General features: G+C 46.7%; 1 protein-coding gene across 6 annotated transcripts in view; it reads left to right on the top strand.

Moving 5' to 3' along the window:
• ELMO1 (engulfment and cell motility 1) overlaps nucleotides 1–26,984 on the top strand; it is a 319,611-nt gene that overhangs the window by 58,603 nt on the left and 234,024 nt on the right. For 5 of the 6 annotated variants that reach the window (XM_077302738.1, XM_077302743.1, XM_077302739.1 and 2 more), the window contains exons 2-4: nucleotides 3,929–4,078; nucleotides 18,373–18,413; nucleotides 20,490–20,562. In XM_077302738.1, coding sequence (XP_077158853.1) covers nucleotides 4,001–4,078; nucleotides 18,373–18,413; nucleotides 20,490–20,562 — 192 coding nt within the window. In that variant the 5' untranslated portion in view covers nucleotides 3,929–4,000. Of the gene's footprint in view, nucleotides 1–3,757; nucleotides 3,775–3,928; nucleotides 4,079–18,372; nucleotides 18,414–20,489; nucleotides 20,563–26,984 lie in introns of those variants that run through there. The other variant, XM_077302742.1, reaches the window with a different exon arrangement.

A 26,984-nucleotide genomic window follows, 5' to 3' on the forward strand; every position in this document is an offset into this window, starting at 1 on the left:
TAAAACAGACGTTCATTTTTCTCTAGCCAAAGCTTATTCATTTCAGCCAGTTCTAACAACTGGACAATCCAGTATTGTATGTAAATTTGTGTTTTTCCAGTTCTGTTCATATAGAATTCTCGCTGCCGTCATATATCTAAACAGAGTGCCATGATTATTTTCTCAACAAAAATGCTCTGGGTCTCAAACATATTTTAGCCTTTAAAATTCTTTGGATGCAGTGAGCTTCCACGGTGAAATGCAGGTTGGAACTTTGTTCTTCCTGATCCTAGTGTGATCCTATTTAGCTCTAGTGCCAGCATAAAGACATGAATGTGCCTGGCAGCAGAAATTTTGAGGCTGCTGTGCATTCATTTAGCAGCACACTCTCTTGAATGCAAAGGGTGCTGTCTTGTCGGAGACGCATGGCTACCTTTTTTCAATTTACAGCCAGAAGAAAACAAACTAGATCTGGATGGAATGTAGATGCACATGCTCCTGAACATAAATAGATTTTCAGTGCTGGGGTTAATAACGGATAAGCACAAATTCTGAAAATGCATACATTAAACGGGCTGCCTGTCCCAGCTCACGGACTGAATTCATCTTACGGAGCCTTGCTCAGGTAGACTGAGAGCTCATGCATTTTGCATGAAAGCCTTTTTTACACAGGTGATAGTCTGCCTCTTGTGGCTTGCGAGTTAATTACCCCAACACGGCAGGCTGTCTAAAATAATTTTTAAAAGTGTGGCTTTGAATTTGATGTTGACTATATATTTTGGAAGAAATCCCCAATGTACTGATCCAGATTACGTCCCAGAGCTTGCACTCTAATGGGGTAATTTATCTTGGGTTTAAAGTTTTGTGTTTTCTTAAAAGAACTGGCATTCGTGTTTCCAGTTTTTGCCAAACTTCAGGATGATGTGTAATGCATACTTCTGCCGTTGCTTAAACCTCACCCAAAATTACAAAGTATGCATATCTTGGTTAGCTGTCAGTATACTTTCCCCAGCATTCCTAACCCATTTCGGGAGGCACGGGGTTTAGTTCTGCTTTTGTGGTGGTGGTCCGTGTTTATAGAAAGGGGAGGGGGGTGCATTGCTGTCTGAATTTGGCCCCTTCTAACTGAACAGGGACTGATTGACCTCAGCACAGTCTTGATGTCCAACTCGGAGTGACACCATTGTGCGTGCTGTTTGGTCTGGCGTTGGTGACTAACAGAAGATGTTGTTGCCTTTTTAACACTCGCTGCTGCAGAGGAAGCCGGCAGGGTGTGAACGAGGTTCTATTCTTGTCTGCATTTTAGAAGACAAAACGTGAAGGAGGAAAGCGAGAGACAGGGATGAGGAGGAGGGGGCACCCTTTCTGTCATTCCTGTCCCTCTTCGCCCCTCCTTCTGCAGATAGTGTGGCACTTTTAGGGAAAAACAACAACAACAGATCTTTCCGTGGAAGGAGGAAGAGAAGACAGACTGCATTGTGGTGGGAAGATTAGAATGAGAGCCAATGGATTTCAGGAAATATCTAATATATTATAGAGGTGTAAATGGAGACAGTCGCAAAGGTTTGTCCTCTATTCTGCCCCAAATAGTAGTCAAAGGCCACCATAATGTGTAACCAGTGTAAGACCAGGGGCACGGCTGTCTCAATGGTAGCATTTGGACAGTTGACTCCTAGCCTGAGGACTATTTTATGGGAATCGTTTGAGGGCTGCTAAATTTTTTATGCTTAAAAAAATGCTTTCGCTGGGTTTGGAATGGTTTGCTGATGTTTATGGTTTTCCCCAAAGGGGGAGCTGGAGGTTGAGGTGGGGCACTGAGGAGAGATTGGTTGTCGTACTATACCGGCGACGGAGAGCTTCCTGTATTAATCAGGTTTTCCTGTTTGTGGCGGTCTTTACTGGGGGAAGCGATTGACAAACGCTCCTGTGGGAAACGGAAACAACAAATAAAAATGGAATGTGTTGTGTGTTCCCCTTATTTGTTTAATCACTCCAGTTGAAATATGATTGATGGGAATGATCAAACTTTAAACAAGATCTCGTGAAAGAGATTCATGGAACACTCTTTAAAACAGAGAGGAGAGTTCAGTTTGCCAGCATCCCTCAATCTCCTACTTTCACTCCTTCCATTGCATCCAAGGCCTTCTGCGAGGGATTCGTGAGGGATCACAGCAGAAGGTTTATAGGGGTGATGCCAATCTGGCCTCCTGAGGCTGGGGACAGCAGTGGAGAGAGCCAACATGGAACAATGGTTAAGAGCGGCAGATTCTAATCTGGAAAACTGGGTCTGATTCCCCCTCCTCCTCCTCCTCCACATGCAGCCGGCTGGGTGATCTTGGGCTAGTCAAAGTTCTCTTAGAACTGTTCTCACAGAGCAGTTCTGAGCTCTCTCAGCCCCACCTGCCTGGCAGGGCGTCTGTTGATGAGAGGGGAAAGGTATTTGTAAGCCTCTGGGACTCCTTTGTGTGGTGAAAAGGGTGGCATACAAAAAAAACCCCAGCTCTTCTTATCCTTCTCCTCTTCCAGTCTCTTTAGTACCTAAAGAACAGTTAATCCTTGGCAATTAGCAGGTCCATTGCTCAGAATAGTTCCCTGCCCCACTTAATTTGTCTCCTGAGTATATCATAAAGGCCCAAATGCCAGCCCCCAACCGGGAAAGGGGAATCAAAATTCATGTCAGTGAAATCAGCACTGGCCTGAGCTAGCAGCATGCGCCTTTTCCAAGGAGAGAAAGGGCTCTTTCTGGTTTCTGTCCCTTTGCACTTGAGTGGACATGATGAAGGACCAGGGCAGGTGAGTAAATAGAATTTTGGTCAGTGTGGGGGCAGGTCTGACTTGCAAATAGGGTTTGGTTGTGTTCTCCCTGTTTTTGACCCACAAGCTCCAAAGTTGTCGTGGTGACAAACTGTTTCCAGGTGATCTTCAGATAAATTCTCGGTCCTTGCGGATCTCGGAAACAACTATTTTTGTTACCTAGATCATGGGTAGTCAACCTGTGGTCCTCCAGATGTCCATGGACTACAGTTCCCATGAGCCCCTGCCAGCAAACGCTGGCAGGGGCTCATGGGAATTGTAGTCCATGGACATCTGAAGGACCACAGGTTGACTACCCCTGATCTAGGTAACAACCCAAAGTTTCAAAATTACAATTCACCCTCTTGGAATGACACAGTTTAGCAGATCCAGAAAATCCATGTGTGTGGTGTGCTGTTACTCAACGTCATTTGTCGCTCACAGTACACTTTTGTTTGCATGAAGACTGGCGGTGTGTGTTTGCGTGGGCCTTTTCATGACAGTGATCTGAAGCTGCTTCAAGTGAAAGGGGATAAATGATTCGCGTATTTGTCCCACTGCTCGGGAGCACGGTGTATTGGAAAGAGAGCCACGGGTGCATATGTCCTTCCAGACATTGGGCTTGATGCAATATGTGATTTGTGTGTGTGTGTGTGTGTGTGTGCGTGTGAAGAGCTGTTCCTTTTGCCTTTCTCCTGGCATCCTGGTTGCTATAGTGCTGTGATCTATTTGTGAACACACATTGCTGCAGTTAAAGAGAAAATGTTTTCTGGTCATAACTTCATGGACAAGCACCCGTCTTGAAATGGGGGTATAGAAGATCTAAAGAGGGGCTCTTTCAGCTCTCTGGGAATCTGGAACATAATGCACAGTTCCTTGCAGCCTTTTCCCCCAGCGCTGGCGAATTGTCAATTTTGGATATTTTCCTGGTTTAAAAAATGTTCTGGAATGCTCGATTGCTGTACACAGTACGTTCTGGTGTTTCAGCCATCTTTTGAGCAGGTGGGTTAGCTGTATGCTGTGAAGTGAAAACCAGATGCATGTTAAGTCTTTATATGCCTCCATGTGTGTGATCTTTCACTCGCACACAAACACTTTGTGTACCTGTAAAGTCATGCGAGCAGATGTGATATCTACTTTCCCCCCTTCTTTCCAGCTGTGAACGAAAGAGCTCCTCGGCAGCCTGGTGTTAAATTTTACAACCTTTAGAAGAACAGTGGTAGCGAAAATGCCACCCCCTGCTGATATCGTGAAGGTGGCTATAGAATGGCCCGGTGCCTTCCCCAAATTGATGGAAATAGATCAGGTAAGTGCCCAGTTTGCCCCTTTGAACATCTTGGTGCATGCTGCAATAAAAGCAATGTTGCTCCAATTGCCCCCCTCCAAAAAAAAAACCCTGATTATATGAGTGCAGCTTTATGGAAATAGCCCTCGATGATTTGCCTGATGTTTGATTTTGCATGCCTTTGGGATGTGCCCCCCCCTTGTCTCGCATCCTCTGGCGCTTAGTGGAATCAAGTTCTAATGTGCGTCTGCATTGAGGATGTCAATAGAAAATTCTAAGTGAATTAAACCTATAAAATTGCATGCATCTTCTATAAGGCAGGCTTGGGTTGATGAGACAGAGTTGAGGATTATCGTTCATACAGGTGGGAGGCCCGTGAAAACCCCATAAGCATCTAGCACGCTTCCAACCACAATAGAGGAGGTGTCTGGGAGCTGCTCTGAGGCTGGAGGAGTTTCTGGGCTCCACCACCACAGCCAGGCTCAGAGCGGCTTTGCTGCCACCATGGCCAGGCTTGGAGCAGCTATCTGGCTCTGCTGCCATCGCAACTGGGCTTGGAGTTCTGGGGTTCCACCACAGCCACGGACAGACCTGCCGATGGCTCCCAGACTCCACCACCTCCACGGCCATGTCCAGAGCAGCTCCTAGGCTCAGCTTCTGCAGGTGAGTTCAAAGTGGTTCCTGGGCTCCACTTTAGTCATCGCTAGGCCTATCAGCAAGTCCCTTGGACTGTAAGGCGAACAAACCGGTCAGTCCTAGAGGAGATCAACCCTGCCCGCTCCTTAGAAGGCCAGATCCTGAAGATGAAACTCAAATACTTTGGCCACCTCATGAGAAGGAAGGACTCCCTGGAGAAGAGCCTAATGCTGGGAGCGATTGAGGGCAAAAGAGGAAGGGGACGACAGAGAATGAGGTGGCTGGATGGAGTCACTGAAGCAGTCGGTGACTCTGGGGAATGGTAGAGGACAGGAAGGCCTGGAGGATCATTGTCCATGGGGTCGCGATGGGTCGGACACGACTTTGCACCTAACAACAACAACAGACCTATCAGCATTTCCCAGGCTCCACCGGGGTGGCTGGGCCCACCAGCAGCTTGCAGACTCCATCACCTCTAGTTATTTCCAGGTTCTTTCACTGCTGCTGCAGCCAGCAACAGGCCCTTCCCTAGCTGCAAAACAGTTATTTTATTATTTAATTTGGGGGAATGTACACCTCCCCCCATGAGTTGAAAGAAAAACTTTTCAGATTTCTCTGCAAACATAGAGGTGTCCCCCAAATCAATGGAAATATCTGACCCCTGCCCCACAGGTTTATCTATCTGCAGATGGGGGCCACATTGGGAAATAGATATATCGATGAATAGAATGGATGCAGCATAGTTTCTCAGGTTAGTTTTGTGACGTCAGATATCTGGCTGGTATTGAACTGGCTGAAACAAAGGGTAAAGCAATCCTCGTGGTTTCTAGATGGCGTTGTGTATAAAACCCAGTGTGGCGTGTCGGTCTCCAAAATGTCTAAAGAAAGTGTTGCAGGAGTAATGTTCTCCAAAGACTATCACCTGTGGACCAACAATGTAATGTAAAGTAACGCTTAGCTATCATGGTGGAATGTGGCTGTCACATGGCGCAAGGTCTCAGGGCCCACAGGGCCAGAGTTCATAGTTGCTCCACTGCCTGGCCTGTCTCATGTGCTTCAGTTGCCATCACACCGCAGAGCATGGGATTGGACTCTCAGGAACCTTTGGGCAGCCCAGGCCAGGCTTCCTTTCAAGGCCAAAATCCAGCGACCTCTTCCCCTCCATATGCTGTGGGTAACACCAACATTCCAAGAAGAAACATCACTAATATTAGAAGATTCTTAGTTTGTTCTAATTTTGGGGGGTGATTCTCACAGATGGGACGATGGATAAGATAGCTTATGATCCCAGATGTGTGTGTTAAGGATGGATTTCACCTGGCCTTGGGCAAATGGATCACCGGAATTGTTTGTTGCTAGCAGTTTCTTTGGTCCGGGTCAGGGAGTTTCAATTTACATCAGAAAGTTTTAGCTGTGGTTGTCTGTCTGTCTGTCTGTCTGTCTGTCTCATTTATATACCACCCTCCCGTTTTAGCTCCGTCAGGGCCCTGATCTCCTCCGGGAGCTCGTTCCACCAGGTGGGGGCCAGGACAGAGAAGGCTGTGGCCCTGGTTGAGGCCAGGCGCGCTTCTTTAGGGCCAGGGACCATTAGCTGGTTGGTGGTGGCGGAGCGTAGGGCTCTTTGGAGGGCATAGGCAGGGAGGCAGTCCCTCAGGTACACTGGGCCCTGACCGCGTATGGCCTTTGGCACTGTATGTTGTTATATGGTATTTGGCACTGTGAAACAGAATTTGAAAACCTGAAACGACTTCTGGGATTTTTAAAGAACTAGGTAGCTGATGACAGAATACCTTCCTGACATGTGGCGTGGCACACTAGTCATCCTCAACCACTGAATTGGGTCTGGAAAAACTGCCACCTACATAAATATCTGCCACTCTAAGGGCCTGCGACTCGGCTGGCATTTAAAAGACATTTGAAAATGCTGCAAGGGCCCAGTCCTGATATGGTATGTTTATTTGTTCCTGGAAGCTGCAGTAAAGGACAGACTTTAATATCTCCCTTCCCCTCCCCTCCCCTCAAGTGAAAGTTCATTGTGAAAGCTTGGGGAGGGGGGGGGGAGGCCAAACATAGGACTATATTGTAGTTTTGTGGTGATGAAGCAAATGTTCACCCCAGAAGATTGATGAAGTTGCCTAGTAAGGAAAAGATTTTGGAATTCCTTCTGAGGCATTCTCCCTGCACCTGGTCATTATTACTGGGGAAAGCAGATATAGCAGTATCTGCGGGAGACCCTGGGGCAGCTGCTCTCTCTCGACTCCTGGCATTCACTGTCTTCTATTATTATTATTATTATTATTATTATTATTATTATTATTATTATTACTACTACTACTACTACTACTACTACTACTACTATCATTACTATTACTATTACTATTATTTACTACTACTACTATTAGTATTAGTATTATTATTATTATTACTCTATTAACTATTTATTACTGGCATCCACTCATGCTGCTTTATCTTATAAATTAATGTAACACTGTTATGAATCTCTGTTTCAAAAGACGGTTCCGTTGCCAGAAGAGTCCAGAAATGTCATGACGACTTCATTACTGGAGCCATGCTGTCCTCTGCGCATTGCGGTGATCGCGTGTCAGCACTTTGCGGCCCAACCGTTCTGCAGCACCTGAACCCAGCACTAAACGGCTTAGCACTAAAGTAAATTTGACACCCCTGGGCACTAAAAGATATCTTAAGAGGACCTTCACACTTAACGCAGCATGTGGTCCATCTGCATGCTCAATGAGCAGTGTACATGCTCAGTTACTAACAGAGCACGTGTGGCACCCTTTTCTCGTTGTTGCAGTTCGTAAGTCACTTAAGTATGACGATCCCCTGACAATCTCCATGTGAAGTCCCCCTAACCTGACAGCACTGCAGAGCCCCTGGGACTGCGGGGGCTATAGCACGGGCTGAGTGTGCTACTAGATTAAACTGCTTCTGGCTCAGCGTGGTCCTCAGAACAACCCAGTGAGGTGGGCATGGAGATTGAGTGGACCGGGGTCACTCAGTGAGCTTCGTGGCTGAGTATGTGTGTGTGTGTGTGTGTGTGGGGGGGGGGTCTCCCAAGCCCTAGTCTGGACGCATTAACCATGACACGCTGCCGGGTGTTGGCCAGTTCGCCCCAAGTCAGCATTCTAGCGAACCTGTCTGAGGTTTGGCTTTGAAATCGCAAGTTAAGTGGCGATCCCATTTGTTGGGGTTTCTTGGGCATTCAGGGGATTTTGCTCTCCGCAGACTGCCAAGTGCAGGAATCCGTCTTTACCAACCGGGCTCCTCTTGTTGCTTCCATTTTATTGCAGCCTGAATAGGAGAGCCCTGGAGGGAAAGCAGAGGGCCTGTTCTCTCTCTATTAATTTCCTTGCTTATTTCTTTTCTCTGCATCTGTTTCTGGCGTTCCCTCCATGGAGCTCAGAGCAACGTTTGTGCTGGCTGTTCTATTTTTAGCCCTCTAACAAGGAACTCTGCGAGGTAGGTCAGAAGGGAGAGGGAGAGACAACCCCCTGAGTGGCAGTTGTGGGGCAGAGGTTCAGCTTTTAAGTCCCCCCTCTTGGCCTTCTTCACAGCAGGGGGGAAATCATGGGGCCTTTTGCAGATTTTGAACAGCTGCTGCCTCCCCCCTCCCCTCTGCTACATTTCTTATTTGTTTATTTAGAAGACTTTGGTCCTCTTTTTATCCCCAGTGGGAGACCCAAAATGGCTTCCCACCGCCTTCTCCTCTTTCTCCTTTTATCCCCCCAACGACAGTGCGGCAAGGTAGACAGGGCTGAAGGCGAAAGAGGGACTAGCCAGGTCACCCAGCAAGCTTCCATGACCGAGTGAAGATTTGAACTCACCCTCGCCCCCTGATGTAGTCTCATACTGTAAGCCAGGGGTAGTCAAACTGCGGCCCTCCATATGTCCATGGACTATAATTCCCATGAGCCCCTGCCATTGCTGGCAGGGGCTCATGGGAATTGTAGTCCACGGACATCTGGAGGGCCGAAGTTTGACTACCCCTGCTGTAAGCACTATGGCGCTATGGGAAGTGGGTTGGTGGAGAAACTACGGCTGCTGAATTATTTCCTGGCATGGATTCTGAGTCCCTTCTACCCCTCCTAAGCACAGTGTATCATGCAAAGTAATTTGGTAGGAGGAATGCCCCCCACATAGAGACTCAAGGACCATACAGGGGTAACAATCTGAGTTTAGAAGGTGATCATTTGCCTGGGCTCAACTGGTCCTTGGATCTGTTAAAGCATCTTCATTATGCTGTGTGCTGATTTACTCTTCAGCCTCTATTTTATACGTGCGGACTGGTGGTTCCCATTTCGTTGTGCCTGAGGAAATGTGCATGCACACGAAAGCTACAACAGACTTTCTTAACCCGAGTTTTATAAAAACCAAATGAAACCGTGCAGGCTCAATAAGCTGTTTAATGAGGGAACTTCCTAACAACAGAGTGTCAATTTCCAACAGGATAACAAACAAATCCCGGTAAATGACTCTTGTTTCGGTATACTTCCTCAATGCATCAAGTAACAATCAATAGATGAAATGAGATGCAATGGCAAATGCTCTCTGCTGTGTTCCCTCCGTCTCCAGGAGTGAGAAATTCCACCGCACATCCACTGCCTCTTCTCCATGCTACACATACCCAACTCTCCCCTTAAAAACCCTATGAATATTTGCCATAAATTGGCTACAACTCCAAGGCACTTTAGGCATGCTCATTTTGGGTGGCCTCCTGAATTAAATTACTGACCACGGGCTCAAGAGCTTAGAAAGGAAGGGATGCTGAGATCCAGGGCATGAATCAGCTGCTGAGAACTCATCCTGCATTGTGATGTTTTGCAGTGTTTCAAGCATGCGAGAGGAATCTGAGCCATTCCAGCTGGGGCAAGGAAGACTTGTTGCTTAATTGGGCTGAAAAGTTCCTCTTGGAGTCAATAGCATGGGGTGAATCTGACACTCCTTTGGAACTCTTCCCTTTGTCATGCAATTTATGTCTGTATTTAATGATTCAGATATTGCATCACTATTCAGCAATCAACAACAATAATTTCTAAGAGCCTTGTGCAACCTAGGGCCCGAGGGCAACATGTGGCATGCCAGGCATGGATTTTGCACCCTCTCAGGTGTTCAAAAGTCCCTGTTTTGTGGCTTGCTTAGTTGCAAAAACAAGATATCCATCATGTGCCTGGTAATGTAGAGATAGCTAGCTACCTCCGGTGCAAGGCAGCCTTGGATAAATATTCATGTTGTGCAGGCTTGTTTCAGAACTTGGTTTTCCTAGAATTATACCTCTAAGTATGCCTGTGCTATGGTCAGAAGGCAATTGGTGCTACATCCTGGCTAAAGCTTGGCCGATCAGTGCTTGGGCCACATTTGGAGAGAAGATCAGTTTTGGAAGTCCAGTGTATGGTGCCTTGGACTTTCATGGAAGAAAGACGGGATGTCATGGAGAGGTAAATGATGAAATGGTCTTCAGTAGAGATCATCTAATCAGGTTGTTCACAATAAAGAACTCCTCTAGATTTCAATGAATGATCCTTGGTAGACCGTCGACCTCCTGGAAAAGGCGATTCCCCAGCACTTTTGGTCAAAGTTTGGAAATGAACTCCAAAACAACTTTTGGGTAGTCCTTTTGTGGCCATGATATGAGTTACGCAGCTGTGTTTCTTAGAATATTCGGGGTCAGCATTGGCTTATTGACTGTCCACTCATGTTGATCGTCAAGTCATTTAAACACTTTGATCTGAACTTGTGGGGTTTTTAAAGCTCACATTCATCACTGCTTGCCTGCTCAGAGACCCGATATTGTGGCTCTTGCATTTACCTTCTCTTGTTCAGGCACCACAGATTAAACAGGAAGTGGACTCCTGAGGCCGGGGGCTTCTACTGGTGGACTCTTCATGAGAGATCTGTCACTGCAGTTGGGCATCAGTAATTAGTCACCCTGGACCAGGGGTAGTCAAACTGCGGCCCTCCAGATATCCATGGACTACAATTCCCATGAGCCCCTGCCAGCGTTCACCCACAGCAACAGCGTTTGCTGGCAGGGGCTCATGGGAATTGTAGTCCATGAACATCTGGAGGACCACAGGTTGACTACCCCTGCCCAACAGACCTTCCAAACAAATGGTTCCCAATAAGTTTAAAGACATTGTGTTTGTAACATTACATAGTTCTTGGAGCTATTTATGCTTTTATTTACTGACAAGACAAGATTACTGGTTTGCCTTTTGGCAAGCAGCACATTTGTATTGCCTCATGTTTCCATCATAACTTAGTTCTGGGGATTGGAATCATAGTATAGCCCCCTCCAGCTAAAAAAACAACCCCCCCCCAAAGCTCGTTTAAATTTGTTCTGCTTCTTCCCTTCCCAAAAAGTATGCGCTAAATTCTTCCAGGTTCATCATGAGTTCTTTGTACAGCAGTCCTGGAAATTAATCATCAGTTTCGTGCTGAGCTTCTTACCAGGAAGGAAATTGTGAAGTGTGTAATGGACTTAGCTCTGGGATAATAGGGTAAATAGTTCAATGTTGAATCCTAATTCACAAATAGCCATCCAGGTAGCGTCATGCTCATTGCCTATCTTAAGAGCTAGGCGTTAAGTTCTTTTTGAGGATGGGATTTAGATTTTTTTTTAAAATGATGGTTTATGTTTGAAGTTGGAGGTTAGCTGATGGCTGACATGTATCAATACTTCTGACTCTGATTTTGGTTCTAGGCAGGGGATGACCTTGGCCTTTGATGCAACTGAACCCCTTCCGATCCCAATTCTGCTCACTTGTATGGAGAAGCAGCAATGAGTCCCTAGTGGTATCCTATATCTGCTTTGAATTAGCTCTTTCACGTGTATTCTGGAAAGGTGACTAGATCTCCCTTTCTTGGAGCAAATAGCGATCTTGTCTCCCTGCTCATGCCCATCAGTGACCCACCGGGCTCCTTCATGCTCTCTGCATCTGAAGCGCTTAATGCTCAGGGGTGTCACATTTATTTTAGTGCTAAGCAATTTAATGCTGGGTTCAGTTTAGGGTTGGCTGCTTCGGCCACCAAAGAGGCCACCAAAGAGGCCACCAGCCGTAGTTCAGGTGCCGCAGAACTGTTGTGCATGTGCTACAACTGAGGAACACAACTTGCCCCACCGTTTTATGTTATGCAACACCTGTCCTGCTGGCTGTATATCTGTGTCCTGCTAGTGTATCCTGCTAATGTGTATTAAACTGTAACAAATCATGAAATAATCTGATAATTTTGTTCCTGAACCACTAGTTGGGAAAAGGTGGGGGGACAAGAGCTCACCCTGAGAATACAGATGTTGATCATGTTGTTTCTGGAATATAGTCTGATCTAAAGTGGAAGCATAAGTTCCCCCTAATTTTTCCAACCCCAAGCAGTTGCCACGCTGGCATTCAGAAGGGATTACAGAGGTACAATTCCCGACAGAGGAAGAGAAGATCTACCCGGGTTGCAAGCCCCAGCTGTCTGCCACATAGACACTTCCCTTTGTTGGCCTTCGGAGATGAATATTGTACGTGTGGCGTGTTGCAGGAACACTTGTGCCACGCTTTTGATCTCCGTTGCTTGCCGGGATCTATTTTGTAGCCACAAGCAGTGTCAGTGAGGGAACCGCCTGGATGGAAGGAGCTGTGGAAGTTTTCCTGGAGTAATCTAAGCCTGTCTTTCTTACAGCTGTTTGTACCCTGCCCTGGTGGACAAACTGTGGTGTATCCCCCCCCCCCAAAAAAAAACCGAAACAAGAGAGGCATTTTGTTGTGGGGGGGGGTATGTGTAAAAACAGATGAGAAGGATCTCATTACTTTCCTGACCTCCTGTTTTTGTGAACGTTCAAGGGCTCTTTCACTCGAGGGATCCGATATCTGTAACTGTGCTGAGTATCCCTCAAAGATAATATCACGTTGTGTGTCTCCATAGAGCTGTGCCAGTTTCTCAGTTGCTGCTAATGAAACAAGGGTGGCTGCTTCTTCCACCGTGAAAGGGACAGGCTTTTGTTCTGACCGGGCCCTTGTCTGTTTAAAGTAGCAGCCTATGTGAATTTGGCTTCAGAACTGGGACCCGCGAGGGGATCAACAGATTCTGAATACCTGATTGTTAGGATTTCTCTGGTCTCTGGCAGGACATCGTATCTTCTTTCCCTAGTACCTCTTGAATGCCTCGCTCAGAATCAATATATTGATACAAATCCATGGGAATTGTAGTCCATGGAAGGCCACAGTTTGCCCACCCCTGATGTATGGTTTCCCCATTAGGGATAACAAAAAGAGGAAGCACGAGGAGTCTCAGGTGAAGAGAAATCCCGTTTTCTACTGCCTGCAGGGGTTCTGTTCCTGCACTCCGTGGCTGTTCTCTTCCTGCTCATCAACTACCTTCCCATTCACTTTCCTTCTCTGCTGGCTCTGGTTCCATTCCTTTCCCCTCCCCACAAGACTCTTCTGCCACCCCTTGCAGTCTTTTCTTCCTCTCTTCCTTCCCTTATTCCGGTCACAGTCACGACCACAACATTTGAGACCATGTTCATGTCCTCCATCAGCTTTTAATGCTACCTCAACTTCCAGGGCTATTTTTGCAGTGCCGGTTCCATTCTCTCTGTTACTGTTGGCTGGGATTTTTGAAACCTTTTTGTTTGCTTATGTTTCCAAAATCAGATTTCTCTGCATGTGGGCAGTTCCCCTGCATGTGCTGAAGCATATATCCTACCTATAGCTGGCCCCATTGTGCAGATGTTCTGACCCAAAAGGAACATCCTTTGGTATTACAATTCCCCCTTTCTTCCCCATGCATAAAACTGTGCAAATGTTTGGCCATACCATGATTTTTAAAAGGACTTGATAAGAGACAGATAAAGTTATTCCAGGGACTGATCTGCCTGTTCACTACCATTGCCAGGTACTACGGTTGCTGTAAACGCCATTCTAGCAAGCTGTAATTTCACTCTTTCCGAGAAGCCATTTTTAAGGCGTTCCAGAGTCCGATTCCATTTTGAAAGGGTAACTCTAAACCTGTACTCAGTTTATAATTGCAGCAATGAAAATAATTGCAGCTCTGGATCTTCCCTAGTTGTGTACATAAAGCCCTCCAGATGGTTCCTGTGGCTGGGTCCTCAGAGGACAATATCAGGGAATAACTCGGCGTTATTGTGGCAATAATTCAAGCCGCGTTCCTGCTCAAAGGAGGATGGCAGCAGCCTCAGATGTTTCCTAACATAGACTTTTGCCTCCTTTGGACATTTGTCTGCAGGATGGCATTTGGGCTTCCTAGATGGGCATGATAATTGGCAGGTGAGCTTCGCAGGGTTAATTCCTGGAGCGTCATGTCGGGATTAAGAGGTTCTGGCACAGGCAGGTAAACTTCGTCATGAACTGGTTCATCATCCCCCCCCGCCCCCCTCCCTCCATGTCGAAAAGATCACAACCATAAAGTCGGCCTTTGTTAAGCCGAAGAGAACCGGCTTGTTTGTTTTCCGGGGGCTGCTACAATCACAGGGCCTCATCACCCTGACAGTCTCTCATTTTCTCTCAGACAAACGGCTCTTGGTTTTGTGCAAATTTGTTTTTGTATCCTTCTCCCAGGGACGCACGTGTGTGTTTATGGCAGTGTTCGGAACGTTGTGACATCTCCGGACCACACAGCGTTCCTTCTGTTTTCGGGACCATCAGCCCAACGAAACTAACTTTAGCCTAGGCCAGGGGTGGTCGAACTGTGGCCCTCCAGATGTCCATGGACTACAATTCCCATGAGCCCCTGCCAGCATTCGCTGGCAGGGGCTCATGGGAATTGTAGTCCATGGACATCTGGAGGGCCACAGTTTGACCACCCCTGGCCTAGACCGCATGTTAACCTTGCAGGCTAACCTTGCAGGCTTGCTGCATTGAAGAGGTGGTGAGCTCCCCCTCACTGGAAGTCTTCAAGCAAAGGTTGGATACACACTTTTCTTGGATGCTTTAGGATGCTTAGGGCTGATCCTGCGTTGAGCAGGGGGTTGGACTAGATGGCCTGTATGGCCCCTTCCAACTCTATGATTCTGTGATTCTATGATTCTATCTGTGGCCATGAGGAAAGTGTGCTCTGCTGACATTAGTACGGCCCTTTTGCGGCTGTTCCAAGAGGGCGGAGGATGTGCACTCACATCTGCATATTCTGGGGAAAGCCACGACGGGGTTCAGTGATGCTGGTCTGGCTTCCCTGCATTCCGTGTTCAAAACTCACTTTGGTCACGTTGCAAGTTGTTGGTCGGAAGGCATGAAAGGCCGCTTAGAAGATCAAGCTTGTTTACAAACAGCTTCATTCCGGAAAATGTTTGTGCTGGTTTTGGAGGTGTTTATCCTTTGTCTGCCTAGGAGGTTAGGGAGGGTGCATTGTAGACAGGGCGTAATGAGTCACAGCATTGACATTCCTAAGGTTAGCACCCAGATTATGGATAGAGCAAAGAGGTCATGGATCTTGACTGCTGTGCCAGCCTCCATTGCCAGAATGGATTCCATCTTGGATGTCTTCCATCCTTCCTTTCTTCTAAGAGCTCAGATCAGTGCATGTGGCTCTTGTCTCCCTCTTCATTTTTGTTTGCACAACAACTCTACAAGCCATCAGATGTTAAATTGCTTGGCCCAAAGGTCATGCAGCAAGATTCATGGGTGAATTAGGAGAGGACCTTAGTCCAACAGGCTAAGCCAGGGGTAGTCAAACTGTGGCCCTCCAGATGCACTGCAATTCCCATGAGCCCCTGCCAGCATTTTGGGAATTGTAGTCCATGGACATCTGGAGGGCCGCAGTTTGACTACCCCTGGTCTAAGCCCTGCATCACACTGTCAGCTACTTCACTGGTCACAACTCATCTTCTCCACACACACATTATGGGGACCATAATGGACCTTGATGGATTCCAGTTGCTGGTTTCTTTACATTAGCGATCCCCAACCAGTGGGCTGCGGATCACATGTGGTCTGTCGACTAATTGGAGGTGGGCTGCGAAGGACGCCTTCTCTCCCCCCCCCCCGGCCCTTTACAATACACTTCAGGTGTCATTGTCTCCCATCACTCCCAGATGGGACTATCTCGTTGCAGAGGAACAAGCTCAGGGTTCCCATTGATTTGTCATTGTCATGAGTTAAAATTTCCATGAAAATAAAATATTCCTTATGTTCATTGCTGTGGCGTGTCTGTATCTTATTTTGAAGGGATGTTTAAACATTACCATGGTGATCAGAGAGCGTTAGGGCAGTGGTTGAGAGTACCCCCCCCCCACCGGGCCTCAGTAAAATTGTTAAGCGTTGAGTGGTCCCCGGTGATAAAAAGGTTGGGGACCACTGCTTTACATTCTCCAGCTTCTTTGGGAGTTCTCCTATGGATGTGGATAGAATTGGAAGCACTAACAGGTGTGCTGTGGCAAGCACCCAAATAATAGTGGATAGTTATTTTAGAAATCTATATTATGTAGAGCCTCTTGTGGCGCAGAGTGGTAAGGCAGCAGACATGCAGTCTGAAAGCTCTGCCTATGAGGCTGGGAGTTCGATCCCAGCAGCCGGCTCAAGGTTGACTCAGCCTTCCATCCTTCCGAGGTCGGTAAAATGAGTACCCAGCTTGCTGGGGGGTAAATGGTAATGACTGGGGAAGGCACTGGCAAACCACCCAGTATTGTCTGCCATGAAAACGCTGGAGGGAGTCACCCCAAGGGTCAGACATGACTCAGTGCTTGCACAGGGGATACCTTTACCTTTATATTATGTTATTTTATTCTGTTTTGTTGGTAAGATGGCATACCCCCAAAAGCAAATGAAACCGATAGGCAAAAAGTGGTATCTTCTTGAGATTTATTAAATGCAGTCCTAGGTTATTTAAATTATTTTGCAACGAGAACAGGGTCCCAGGTATTCAATCCCGCTCTCTGTTACTTCTTCAGTGGTTGCAGTTGTAGTTAAAGATTTAACATCACCAGTATCAATTTCAATTCTAAAGGTAAAGCATATCACATTGGCAATAGCTCTTCAGTAAAGGGGTCACTTCTTCAGTTGGCATAGCCTTGCCGTTTTTATGGACATTAGTGTTTTATTGCTTCGCCTTTAATGTAAACCGCCACAGGCCGGCTGGTCCAGGAATGGCGATATAGAAAACTAATAAAGAAGAAAAGAAGAAGAAAGCTGGTTCATTTGAAATGTGGAACTGGAGGAGCATTGTAGGGATACTGTGGGCCCTCTAAAAGGCATGTCAGTGGGTTCTAGCTCAAATCAAGCCTGAATTCACTCTAAAATGGTTTAACCTGAGATTACTGTACTTTAGTCACATTGTGAGAAGACAGGAGTCACTGCAAAAATACATTAATGTTAGGAAAAGCTGAAGGCAGCAGGACAAGAAAAAGATCTAACATGAGAAGAATTGTTCAGTCAAGGAAGCCATGACCTTCAGTTGGCAAGAGCTGACCAAGGTTCTCAACGATGTGATATTTTGAAAGACGGTGATTCATAGGGTCACTTAGCACACACCCAGAGCATAATATGTGCAGTATCTCTTTCTAGAGATCATATTAAACTAGATCATATATTGCCCTGACCTGGATGGCCCAGGCTAGTCCGACCTCGACAGCTCTGGGATGCTAAACAGGGTCAGCCCTAGTTAGGCCTTGGAGGAGAAACCAGCATACAAGTCCAAGGTTGTTGTGCAGAGTTGAGTGAATTGCAAACCTCTTCTGTTCATCTCTTGCCTTGCAAACTCTATGGGGTCACCAGAAGTCAAATGTGACATGGAGCCACTTTCCACCACCACTGACTTGTATCATATAGATCAGCTGTCCCCAATCCCAGGTCCAGGGACCAGTCCCGGTCCGTGGATCAGTTGATACCGAACCGCAGCTCTTCCTCGTCCTCCTCCCCGGATGCTGCCTCAGGGGCTGCTCTGCCACTCTGCCGCCGGTTAACCTTTGGTGTTCTCCGGCAGCTGCCATGGCTGGGGCTCCCCCTCGGCGTGGCACTGCGCAGCTGCTGGTGGCAGCGCCCCCAGTGGGCGGTTGGAAGTCTGGGTTGCCGGTGGGAAAGCAAGTGGAGCAGGGGCTCAGGTGGTGGTGGTGACGTCCCTCAGCAAAAGACTACCCCCCCCCCCCAGGCCTCAGTAAAATTGTCAAGCGTTGACCGGTCCCCGGTGATGAAAAGGTTGGGGACCACTGATATAGATTATATTATAGTTATAGCCTATCAGGTTGTGGTTGTTAGGTGCAAAGTCGTGTCTAACCCATCGCGGCCCCATGGACAATGATCCTCCCGGCCTTCCTGTTCTCTACCATTCCCCGGAGTCCATTTAAGCTCGCACCAACTGCTTCAGTGACAACATCCAGCCACCTCATTCTCTGTCGTCCCCTTCTTCTTTTGCCCTCAGTTGCTCCCTGCATTATCAGGTAGATCCCTATTATGCTTAGAAATGGATGGAGGAAGTAAGGCTGGCTTAGTTAAGGAGACCTTGCGTGCTCATTGGCTGCGCTGAGGTTTGAACTGTGTACTGTTCTCAGTATAGGCGTTCAGGTCGACATATGCCAGCTGATCTGTGGATAGAGATGTCAGTATAGCTACCTTGTTTTATTTAACTGAAATGCACATGATTTTGTTTTGGGGATGTGTGTACTGCAGCCATTGCTGTGATGGTTTCCTACAAAGAATGTTTCTTTCCCTTTTTCTTTTCAGAAAAAGCCATTGTCTGCAATAATAAAGGAAGTCTGTGATGGGTAAGTTGTGCTTATTGCGCTGTCTTTCAGTTCTCAAAATAAATAAGTTCCCCCCCCCCTTGTGGGTTTCCTAGAATCTCTGCCAAGATCATCAAATCTGCTTCATCTTTACATGTTGAAGTATAAACCTATACTGAGGCAAAGGGACTATAATTTTTGTTCTGCCGGGAACATTAAAAAAAGATTTGGAATATAGTCGTCAGTTTGATTGCATCAGTTTTGTAGATGGGAAACAGGGGAAGGGTGAGGTTCTAATAAGACAAGGTGGCCCTTAGAGCCAATTCCCACAGCCACGAGCTATGGGGGATCACTGGGGGAACTCTTGGGGAAACCCTGGGTGTGTTGGCTCCTAGCCAGTGGTCACATGTAGCTTTCAGTACATGTTAAAAAGGTGAAATGTGCTGCGGCGTGCACCCAAATGAATCTGGGATGTGATGATGGGTGGCCATTTTGTGGGAGAGTTTACTGGATGTCCATGGGACTTCCATAAGTTCAGTGGCTGCTCAACTAAAAAAGTCAGACTTGGTGCATGAAATGCATGTTTGCTCTGGTTGTACTTAGACCAGGTGTTTGTTCAGAGCTCCACCCAAGCAGGAGCTGTTCAGGTCTTCTAGACTTCACACGGAAACATGTAAGAAAACAGGTAAGAAAGCATTCGCTGGCAAGGGCTCATGGGAATTGTATTCCATGGACATCTGGAGGGCTGCAATTTGACTACCCCTGGACTATGCATTTGAGCACAGTGACAGTCCCCTTGGTGAGCTGCATATATGAAAGGGGATGGATTATACAGTACATCAATTTTAAAATATATTTGGGATATAGGGTTATTGTGTTGTTTCTCTTATTGTTTTTTAAAAAAAAACCTTTAAAAGCAGAGTGCTAATTGATAACTGAAGAAAATACTTAGGGTTGTATTTTGTCTTGTAAATGATTCCAGCATATAATTAAAAGTATGGTTTCAAAAAATGGTGTGAGGCTGTGAGGTGTGAGGCTGTGATTCCATTTTTGTTATGTGGAAGGCAGAGTGAGGCTCTTGTAATTAGACAAAAGTGCAACAGTGTCTTCTTTAATACATGGATGATTTTCGGGCTGATTTAAGTGGTCAAGTCTGATGTTTTCCACTTGGCCACTTTTAATGAGATGCGCCCTTCAGTTCTGTCCTCAGACAAAGAATTATCTTTACACTCATCAGGATACAATTCTCATGATTTGGTGGGTGAAGCCATGACCCTTGTTAGACATGCTCTATCATGTTCTAGCTGGCACCAATGGCAACTGTATGCAATATGCAAAGGGGGGTAGGAGAGGAATGTCATAAGCATTATGTGCAGAATTGGTAGAAACAGAAGACAGGAGGAGTGTTAACCTGGAGGTTGGCACCCTAGCTGCCCGAAGTCCTTCCCCCTAGCCAAGATGTGTCCACATAAAATTATCTGTGAGAATCAGACCCTCCCATCCAGTTTTTTGGCATTGTTTATAACAGCCTTTCCCAACTTTTTGACCGTTGAGAAACTCCTGAAACATTGTCCAGGCTCTGAGAAACCCCAGAAGTAATGCAATATGGTTGGGAAGCAGAGCTGTGGATACGCCCACCTGGGAACCCTCTCCTTCCCACCCCCTCCAGGCCCATCATTGGCCATTTGGGGGGGGGAGAGTCAACATGGCTATATATGGTCATATAACCCAAAAATATAAACAAAATTAATTAACTCCCATACATTTGAGAAACCCTTACAGGGCCATCATCCAGAAACCATAAAACCCTGGTTGGACAAGCCTGGTTTATGACACACCATGTTGGATACTTTTGGGGAGTAATTTTTTCCCACTTTTTGTGATGGTAGGCTTATTGTATTAGTTGTCAGGTGACTCTTATTGTTTTACAGTGTGTAATCCATTGGGAGGCGGGCTGTGAGAAAGGCGGGCTGTAAATAAATAAGGGCTTCTGATTTGTGCCTCAGGAGTAATCAGTCCTCGAACGAAGGTGGAAAAGGCAAGGCAAAACCAAGCGTTAATTTTGGATTGTGGTCTTCCACGTGCATTTTACTGATAAGCCTCTTCCTGTATTTTCAGGTGGTCTCTTTCAAATCACGAGTATTACGCACTGCAGCACGCGGATGGTTCCAATTTCTATATCACTGAAAAGGTAGGCAATCTTTCCCCACCCCCTAAACAAAGCGTTCTGTTTGTTTATTTGTTTTAAAATTGCTTTTCATCTTGACAATCCAGGTTCGGAGCAAATGTAGAGGAAAATTGCATTGTTATCTTCCATTTTCTCACTGCATTTGTACCCAAGTGGGTTGTAATGGACTCCCTGCGCCTCATCCTAATAGTCTTAACTCCGTCTAGCTGCAGCACGATAATACAGTTCTGTGGCTTGATGTGGAAATGGTTTCCCGGAGTGCTTTCCAGCTAAGGCCTTAATTGGGCAAGCATTGTCCACATGCTGGCAAAAATGGTTTGCTAATTACGCACTGTGCAGTCGGGAAGGATCTTTTGTGAGTTGGGGGGGGGGGTGTTTGCAATGCTTTCAGTATAGTTGTTCTCAGTGGCGGCTAGAGAAATATCTTTAGCGTACATCCCCCAGTTTAGAATAAATTATAATGCACCAAGCGGGAAAGAAAGTGGGCTCTTTATAAATGCTTGAAACTTCATACTTTGCTTAACTGCTAATATTTGTGTTTCAGGCACATTTAAAAAAAATGCATACATACCTTGGGGATTAAAAAAGATCATTTCTTTATTTATTTGTTTGCATTTCACCTTTCTCCCCAGTGGGAAACCAGAGTGGCTTACATCGCTCTCCTCTCCCCCTGAGAGCCAGTTTGGTGTAGTGGTTAGGAGTGCAGACTTCTAATCTGGCATGCCAGGTTTGATTCTGCGCTCCCCCACATGCAACCAGCTGTGTGACCTTGGGCTCGCCACGGCACTGATAAAGCTGTTCTGACCGAGCAGTGATATCAGGGCTCTCTCAGCCTCACCCACCTCACAGGGTGTCTGTTGTAGGGAGAGGAAAGGGAAGGCGACTGTAAGGCGCTTTGAGCCTCCTTCGGGTAGGGAAAAGTGGCATATAAGAACCAACTCTTCTTCTTCTTCCATTTGGGGGGTTTGGGGAGCAGCGGTATAGAAATTTCAATATTCTGGTCTAATTGTCCAAGACCCTGTGAAGGCAGTTTAGGCTGAGACTGTGTAATTTACTCAAGAGGACCCAGTGGGCTTCCACGGCAGAGCAGGGATTCAAACATGGGTGGCCCAGATCCTAGTCCAGCAATCTAATTGCAACAACAAACTAGATCCTTATTCCGAGCTGTCAGGACCAGATGGATTTGAAAAGGAGATTAGACAGACCTAAAGAAGTTAGCTCTGTGGGCTGGTGATTAACCATGACAGCTGAACTGGGACCTCCAGTTTTAGAAGGAAAACAGTCTGATTATCAGGTTTTGGGGGAGCATTCAGTAGGTAAGGCCAGCCTTGCTTATGAGCTTCCCCGTAGCATCGGATCAACCCCTTGTAGTCAGGTCTGGTGTGACCCATCATGAGAAGATCCTTGCTGGATCTGACCAGTGGCCCTTCTAGTCTAGGATCATGTTTCACAGAGTAGCCAATCAGTTGTCTTGCAGAGCCAACAACAGGGGCGTAGAGGCCAAGGCCTTCCTGTGACGTTGCTTTCTGGCATCTTTAATCAGAGGGTTATTGTTTCTCAGTATGGAAGTTCTCTTCAGTCGCTATGAGAATCCCCACTTGCATCTATTTGGTGTTCCTCATGCCTGTTTGGGAAAGGTGGCACAGCCCAACAGGCTTTGTTCCTGATTGGACTGTAGTCCCAGAGTTCATAAAATGGGAGGCAGGCCACACCCAGAGGGAGGCAGAGGTTACTCAGGGAGGCAGAGGTTGCTCAGGGAGTGATCAAGGCCCTTTCAAAGGATTAATTGACACAAGCGGCAGATTTGCATAGTGCAGGTGTTAATGGATTTTGTCAACTTCTGGTTGCACAGATGTTTGTGTGTGGGTGGTAGTGGCGATGGAGACATGTTTGCTGTCTCACTAGGGTTGCCAACCTCAAGGTGGGGCCTGGAGTCCTCTGCTTTTATTCCTGATCTCCAGAAGATAGGCTCGGTTCCCCTGGAGAGAATGGCTGCTCTGGAGGGTGGACTTGATGGGGTTATAACCCACAGAGGCCCCTCCTCTCTCCAAACCCCACCTTTTGCAGGCTCCACCCCAAAATCTCCAGGTATTTTCCCACCCAGAACAGGCAACTATATTCCCCAGCTACAATAATCACACATATGAAAAATGGTCATGACGAGCTGATAGGCCTTCTTGTTGACCTCAAAGCTTGGCTCAGATGAAACAGAAATATCATGGCTTTGACTTCTGTGTAAGTGAGCACTGAAGGAACTTCAGGCCGCCTTGGGCCTCCCCTCTCTTCACGAACAGAGAATTAATTCTGCATTTGTGGAAAATCATAGCCTTCTGCTGCAGCCAAAGTCACAAAATATGGGGTTTTGTCCTTTCTCTGTCAAGCCAGGACTACAGAAAATGTTTTGCCTGCCCATCAGCATTCCAAAGTCAGAGCCGACCAACCCGGTTTTGCCAAGTGGGGTGTAATGACAGGTTTTGGTTTGCCTAAAGCCCAGAAATAGCACCTGCTGTCTCTAGGCCTGGCGGGGGGGGGGGGGGGGAGGTCAGGGTCACCCGGACTGCTTGGGCAAGCACGATAGTTCTTGAAGGCTTGCTCATGGACTGGCAAATCCTGCTCTGATGTTATGACTAAACAGAGTTTGAGTTTTCCTGTATGCTGTGGGTTGGTTTTCCCCCTCCCTCTTTTTCCTCTTGACATCCTATTCAAGGAGACGACACCCTTTTCTCTGTAATAAGCAGTGGTACATTTCAGAACAAGTTTCACTATATAATCTGGTGTTGCTGGGGGATTGTTGCCAAGTCACACTTGACTGATGGTGGCCAAAGGGTTTTCAAGGCAAGAGATGTTCAAAGGTGGCTCTCCATGACCTTCTTCCACATCAAGACCTGGGTATTCCTTGGTGAAAGACATTTTCCAGGATAGCATCAGGTTCAGTTAGTTTATGGCAGACATTGACAATTAAAAGGACATCTCAATAAACATTTCAACATTTAAAGCTGTTACTTAAGAAGACAGACAAGCCTAAAATTACATCACATAAAATGATTTTGAATAACCATTATATTTAATCAGATTTCTTACTGCACTGCTTAACTACACGGGCACAAAAATCAGCTATTTGTCTAGAGAGATTAGAATTTTCATCTGAAAGCAGTATTTTCAGATTCAAATGGGTAGCCGTGTTGGTCTGAAGGAGCATAATAATATCAGAGCCCAGTAGCACTTTGAAGACCAACAAAGATTTATTCAGGGCGTGAGCTTTTGAGTGCAAGCACTTTTTGTCAGACTATGATTTACTTGTAAGTAATTCATAGTCTGAGGAAGAGTGCTTGCAGTTGAAAGCTCACGCCCTGGATAAATCTTTGTTGGTCTTAAAGCTGCTACTGGACTCTGATTTTATTGCAATATTTTCAGGTAGTCCCCGCCCAAATGGCCAGGACATTTATCTATCACAATAGAATACCTTCACCCTTTCTGGTGTCAAGTCTAATTTGGGATGGGCAGAGAGCATATGAGAAAGTCCTAATGCCGTCAGCAACCCATGTTGCAACCCAACTTTGGATAGTCATATTAGTAAGAGTTCTGTTTTGTTTTCATCAGGATGTTGCTGGGAGGCAACAGACAGGAAACGTCAACGAGCGAGACATGCATGTTGTTGGCTGCCGGATAAATAAAGCATCCTTGTTGGCTACTTCCTTTTTTGTTTTTCCAGATGGCTGCTCAAGGAGAAATTCTGTGCAAGGGTTACATAGTGCTTGCCAACTTCTGGCAAATTCTTGGCCTTGGGCTGCGTTCTATAAGGCTGAACTATGGGGCGACCTGCGGGGCCAAGGGAGATGGCTTCGGGCAGCAGGTCATTCAGAAGACCTTGGTCCTTCTGGCATCAGTACCTGGGACATTGGGGAGCTGTTGCCACTTGTTATAAAATGGAGCAAAAAAATTTATATGACCATATGCATGCCCCATACAACAACTCTGTTCTCACCATTCTCTTAAATATGTTGATCTTCTCTCTTATGCACATTTGCATCAGTAACTAACAAAGAATTAGATGCATTCAAGAAGACAGTTCTGTCAGTGGTTGTCAGTCCTCATGGCTGGAATGAAGCCTCCATGTTCAGAAGTAGCAACCTTGTGATTATCAGGTGCTGCAGACAAATGAGGTGGGGGTGGCGCTTCTGTCCGTAGCCAGGCTCTAAGCCATGGAAGGCCCCTAGTGAGCTCCAAGTTGGGATGTGGGAGGGCAGCCTGCTGCAGTCTAGTGCCTGGATGTGGCCTGCTGTTAGGCGAAGCCAAGCCCCCAGTGAGCTCTGGGCCTTGGGGGCAGCAGAGGGGCCTGGTTCAGCCCCAGCTGTGTCCTAGACTTGGTCTAACAGCCAGCCACATCTGACTTCAGCAGGCCCCCCTCCCACCTCACAACCCGGAGCTTTGTGACTAGGGGCCTGGCAGGGAAGCATGGCATTTCCAGGGGGCATGACCGGGAAGTGCGGCTGCTTCCTGGCGCATGTTCTAAAAGTGCTTACACTTTGTGCAAAATGTGCATGGTGAATGATGACGTGTCGTAATTGACTACTCAATATGGCTTCCCTCCCCCAACCAAGATTCAAGAGCACAACAGGCAACTGGAGTTCTCACTTTGAAGCGCAGCATATTTCCGTGAAAATTCTGAAGAATTAACATGCAAGCCAGCTAATTGAGGAGGGAGGATTCACCAGGGTATTCTCGGTGTTGTGACTGAGCTTTGTGGGTGAGAAGACATATGTAAATTTGAGCAAATTAAAGCAAATTTTTACAGCAACCCCTGCACTTCAGAAGCTAGTGTGCTAATTTAGTTAGCGCCAAAATATGCAGAAATAAAATGTTAATAATACATTTAAATACTAACTGTTAGTGGTGGGACACTGTAGAACGCTTGGCATACAACTCTGGATGGTATTTTTAACCGTCTTTCACCAAGATCTGTGATAAATTCTCATTTTAGTTTAAAAATCTTCCATGGCTTGTCTAGCGAAAAATTCATTGCAAACATTTGTATTCCTTAGAAGGCTGCTTTGTGAGTGCTAGTTTACACATGGATGCCTCTGTATCTATTGAATGTTTATCCTGCCTTTCTAGCTCTCCCTGCCTTTATCCTCACAACAACCCTATGGGTCAGGATTAGCCAGAAGGAAAGTGAAGTGATTAGATCAATATTGTCCAATGAGTTCTTTGCTGGGTAGAGAGTTGAACCCAGGTCTTCTGAGTTGTAGTCCAGGGGTCCCCAGCCACTTTGAGCCTCCTGGCACCTTTGGAATTCTGACACAGGGGGGGTGGGCACAACCACAACATGGCTGCCACCGGAAATGGAGTCACAAAAACAGAAGAAACTGAGGTGCAAGGAAAAAGGGGAGTAAATTAACAAATACACTGAGGAAGAGGAGTGAGACTAAGAAGAAAACCAACACTGTGTTGGCAGCTGCCATGTTATTTTAGTATGCCCAGCCGATGGATTCTCCAGTGGATTCTCCAGTGGCCGATCCAAAGTCTTGGGGGGGGAGGGAAGTGCTCAAGATGGCTCCACCCACTTTCCAAAAAACACTAGATGGATTCCAGGAGAGGTGCCAGCAGGCACCCATGGGCACCATGTTAGCGATTCCCATTGTAGTCTGTCGCTAATGACATGGGTAGTCAAACTGCAGCCCTCTGGTTGTCCATGGACTACAATTCCCATGAGCCCCTGCCAGCATTCGCTGGCAGGGGCTCATGAGAATTGTAGTCCATGGACATCTGGAGGCCTGGAGGGACATCTGGAGGGAATTGTAGTCCATGGACATCTGGAGGACTACCCCTGGACTACACTGTACCAATAGAGGGCACTTAAAGCCACTTCTTCTGTTGACGAGGTGAGAGGGGAAGCATTGGCAGCAGTCTCTGATTGACGGCAGATGTTGCCGTCACTGAAAACCAAACATCCTCATGCGAGTGCTTCTGGAGAGCCGCTCGGGGCATGGTGGGGGATTGGAATGGGAAGCACAAATCCAAGAAGTGGTAAATATTCACTCAAGAAAAAAAAATGATCCCTGTTGCTTTTCTCCCCCTACACCTAGGCAAAGTTTCCCTGGAGGAGAAGGTCCTTACAAAGAAATTGGCGTGTGTGATCTTAATTTTTGTCAGGGCCATTGCTTTGTGCCCAGGACAGAAAGAGGCAGATTTAGACCCACTGTGCTGCAAGGCGGGTTTCGATAGGTTTATGCTGCCTGTAATATAGCTGAATCATCCAAATAAGGGAGAACATGAAATGCCATCCGTATGACTCAGATGCCTGGGACGTCTGTGGTCTGTTGCCACCAGTTGAATGAGGGAGAAATGCTAAGGGTCACTGGGATCGTGTTGTGGAACTAGCAGATCAGTGAATGGATAGCTTCAACAGGAGGGCCTTTGGAACC

The sequence above is a fragment of the Paroedura picta genome, chromosome 11 (assembly GCF_049243985.1).
Source record: "Paroedura picta isolate Pp20150507F chromosome 11, Ppicta_v3.0, whole genome shotgun sequence".
Lineage (NCBI taxonomy): Eukaryota > Metazoa > Chordata > Lepidosauria > Squamata > Gekkonidae > Paroedura > Paroedura picta.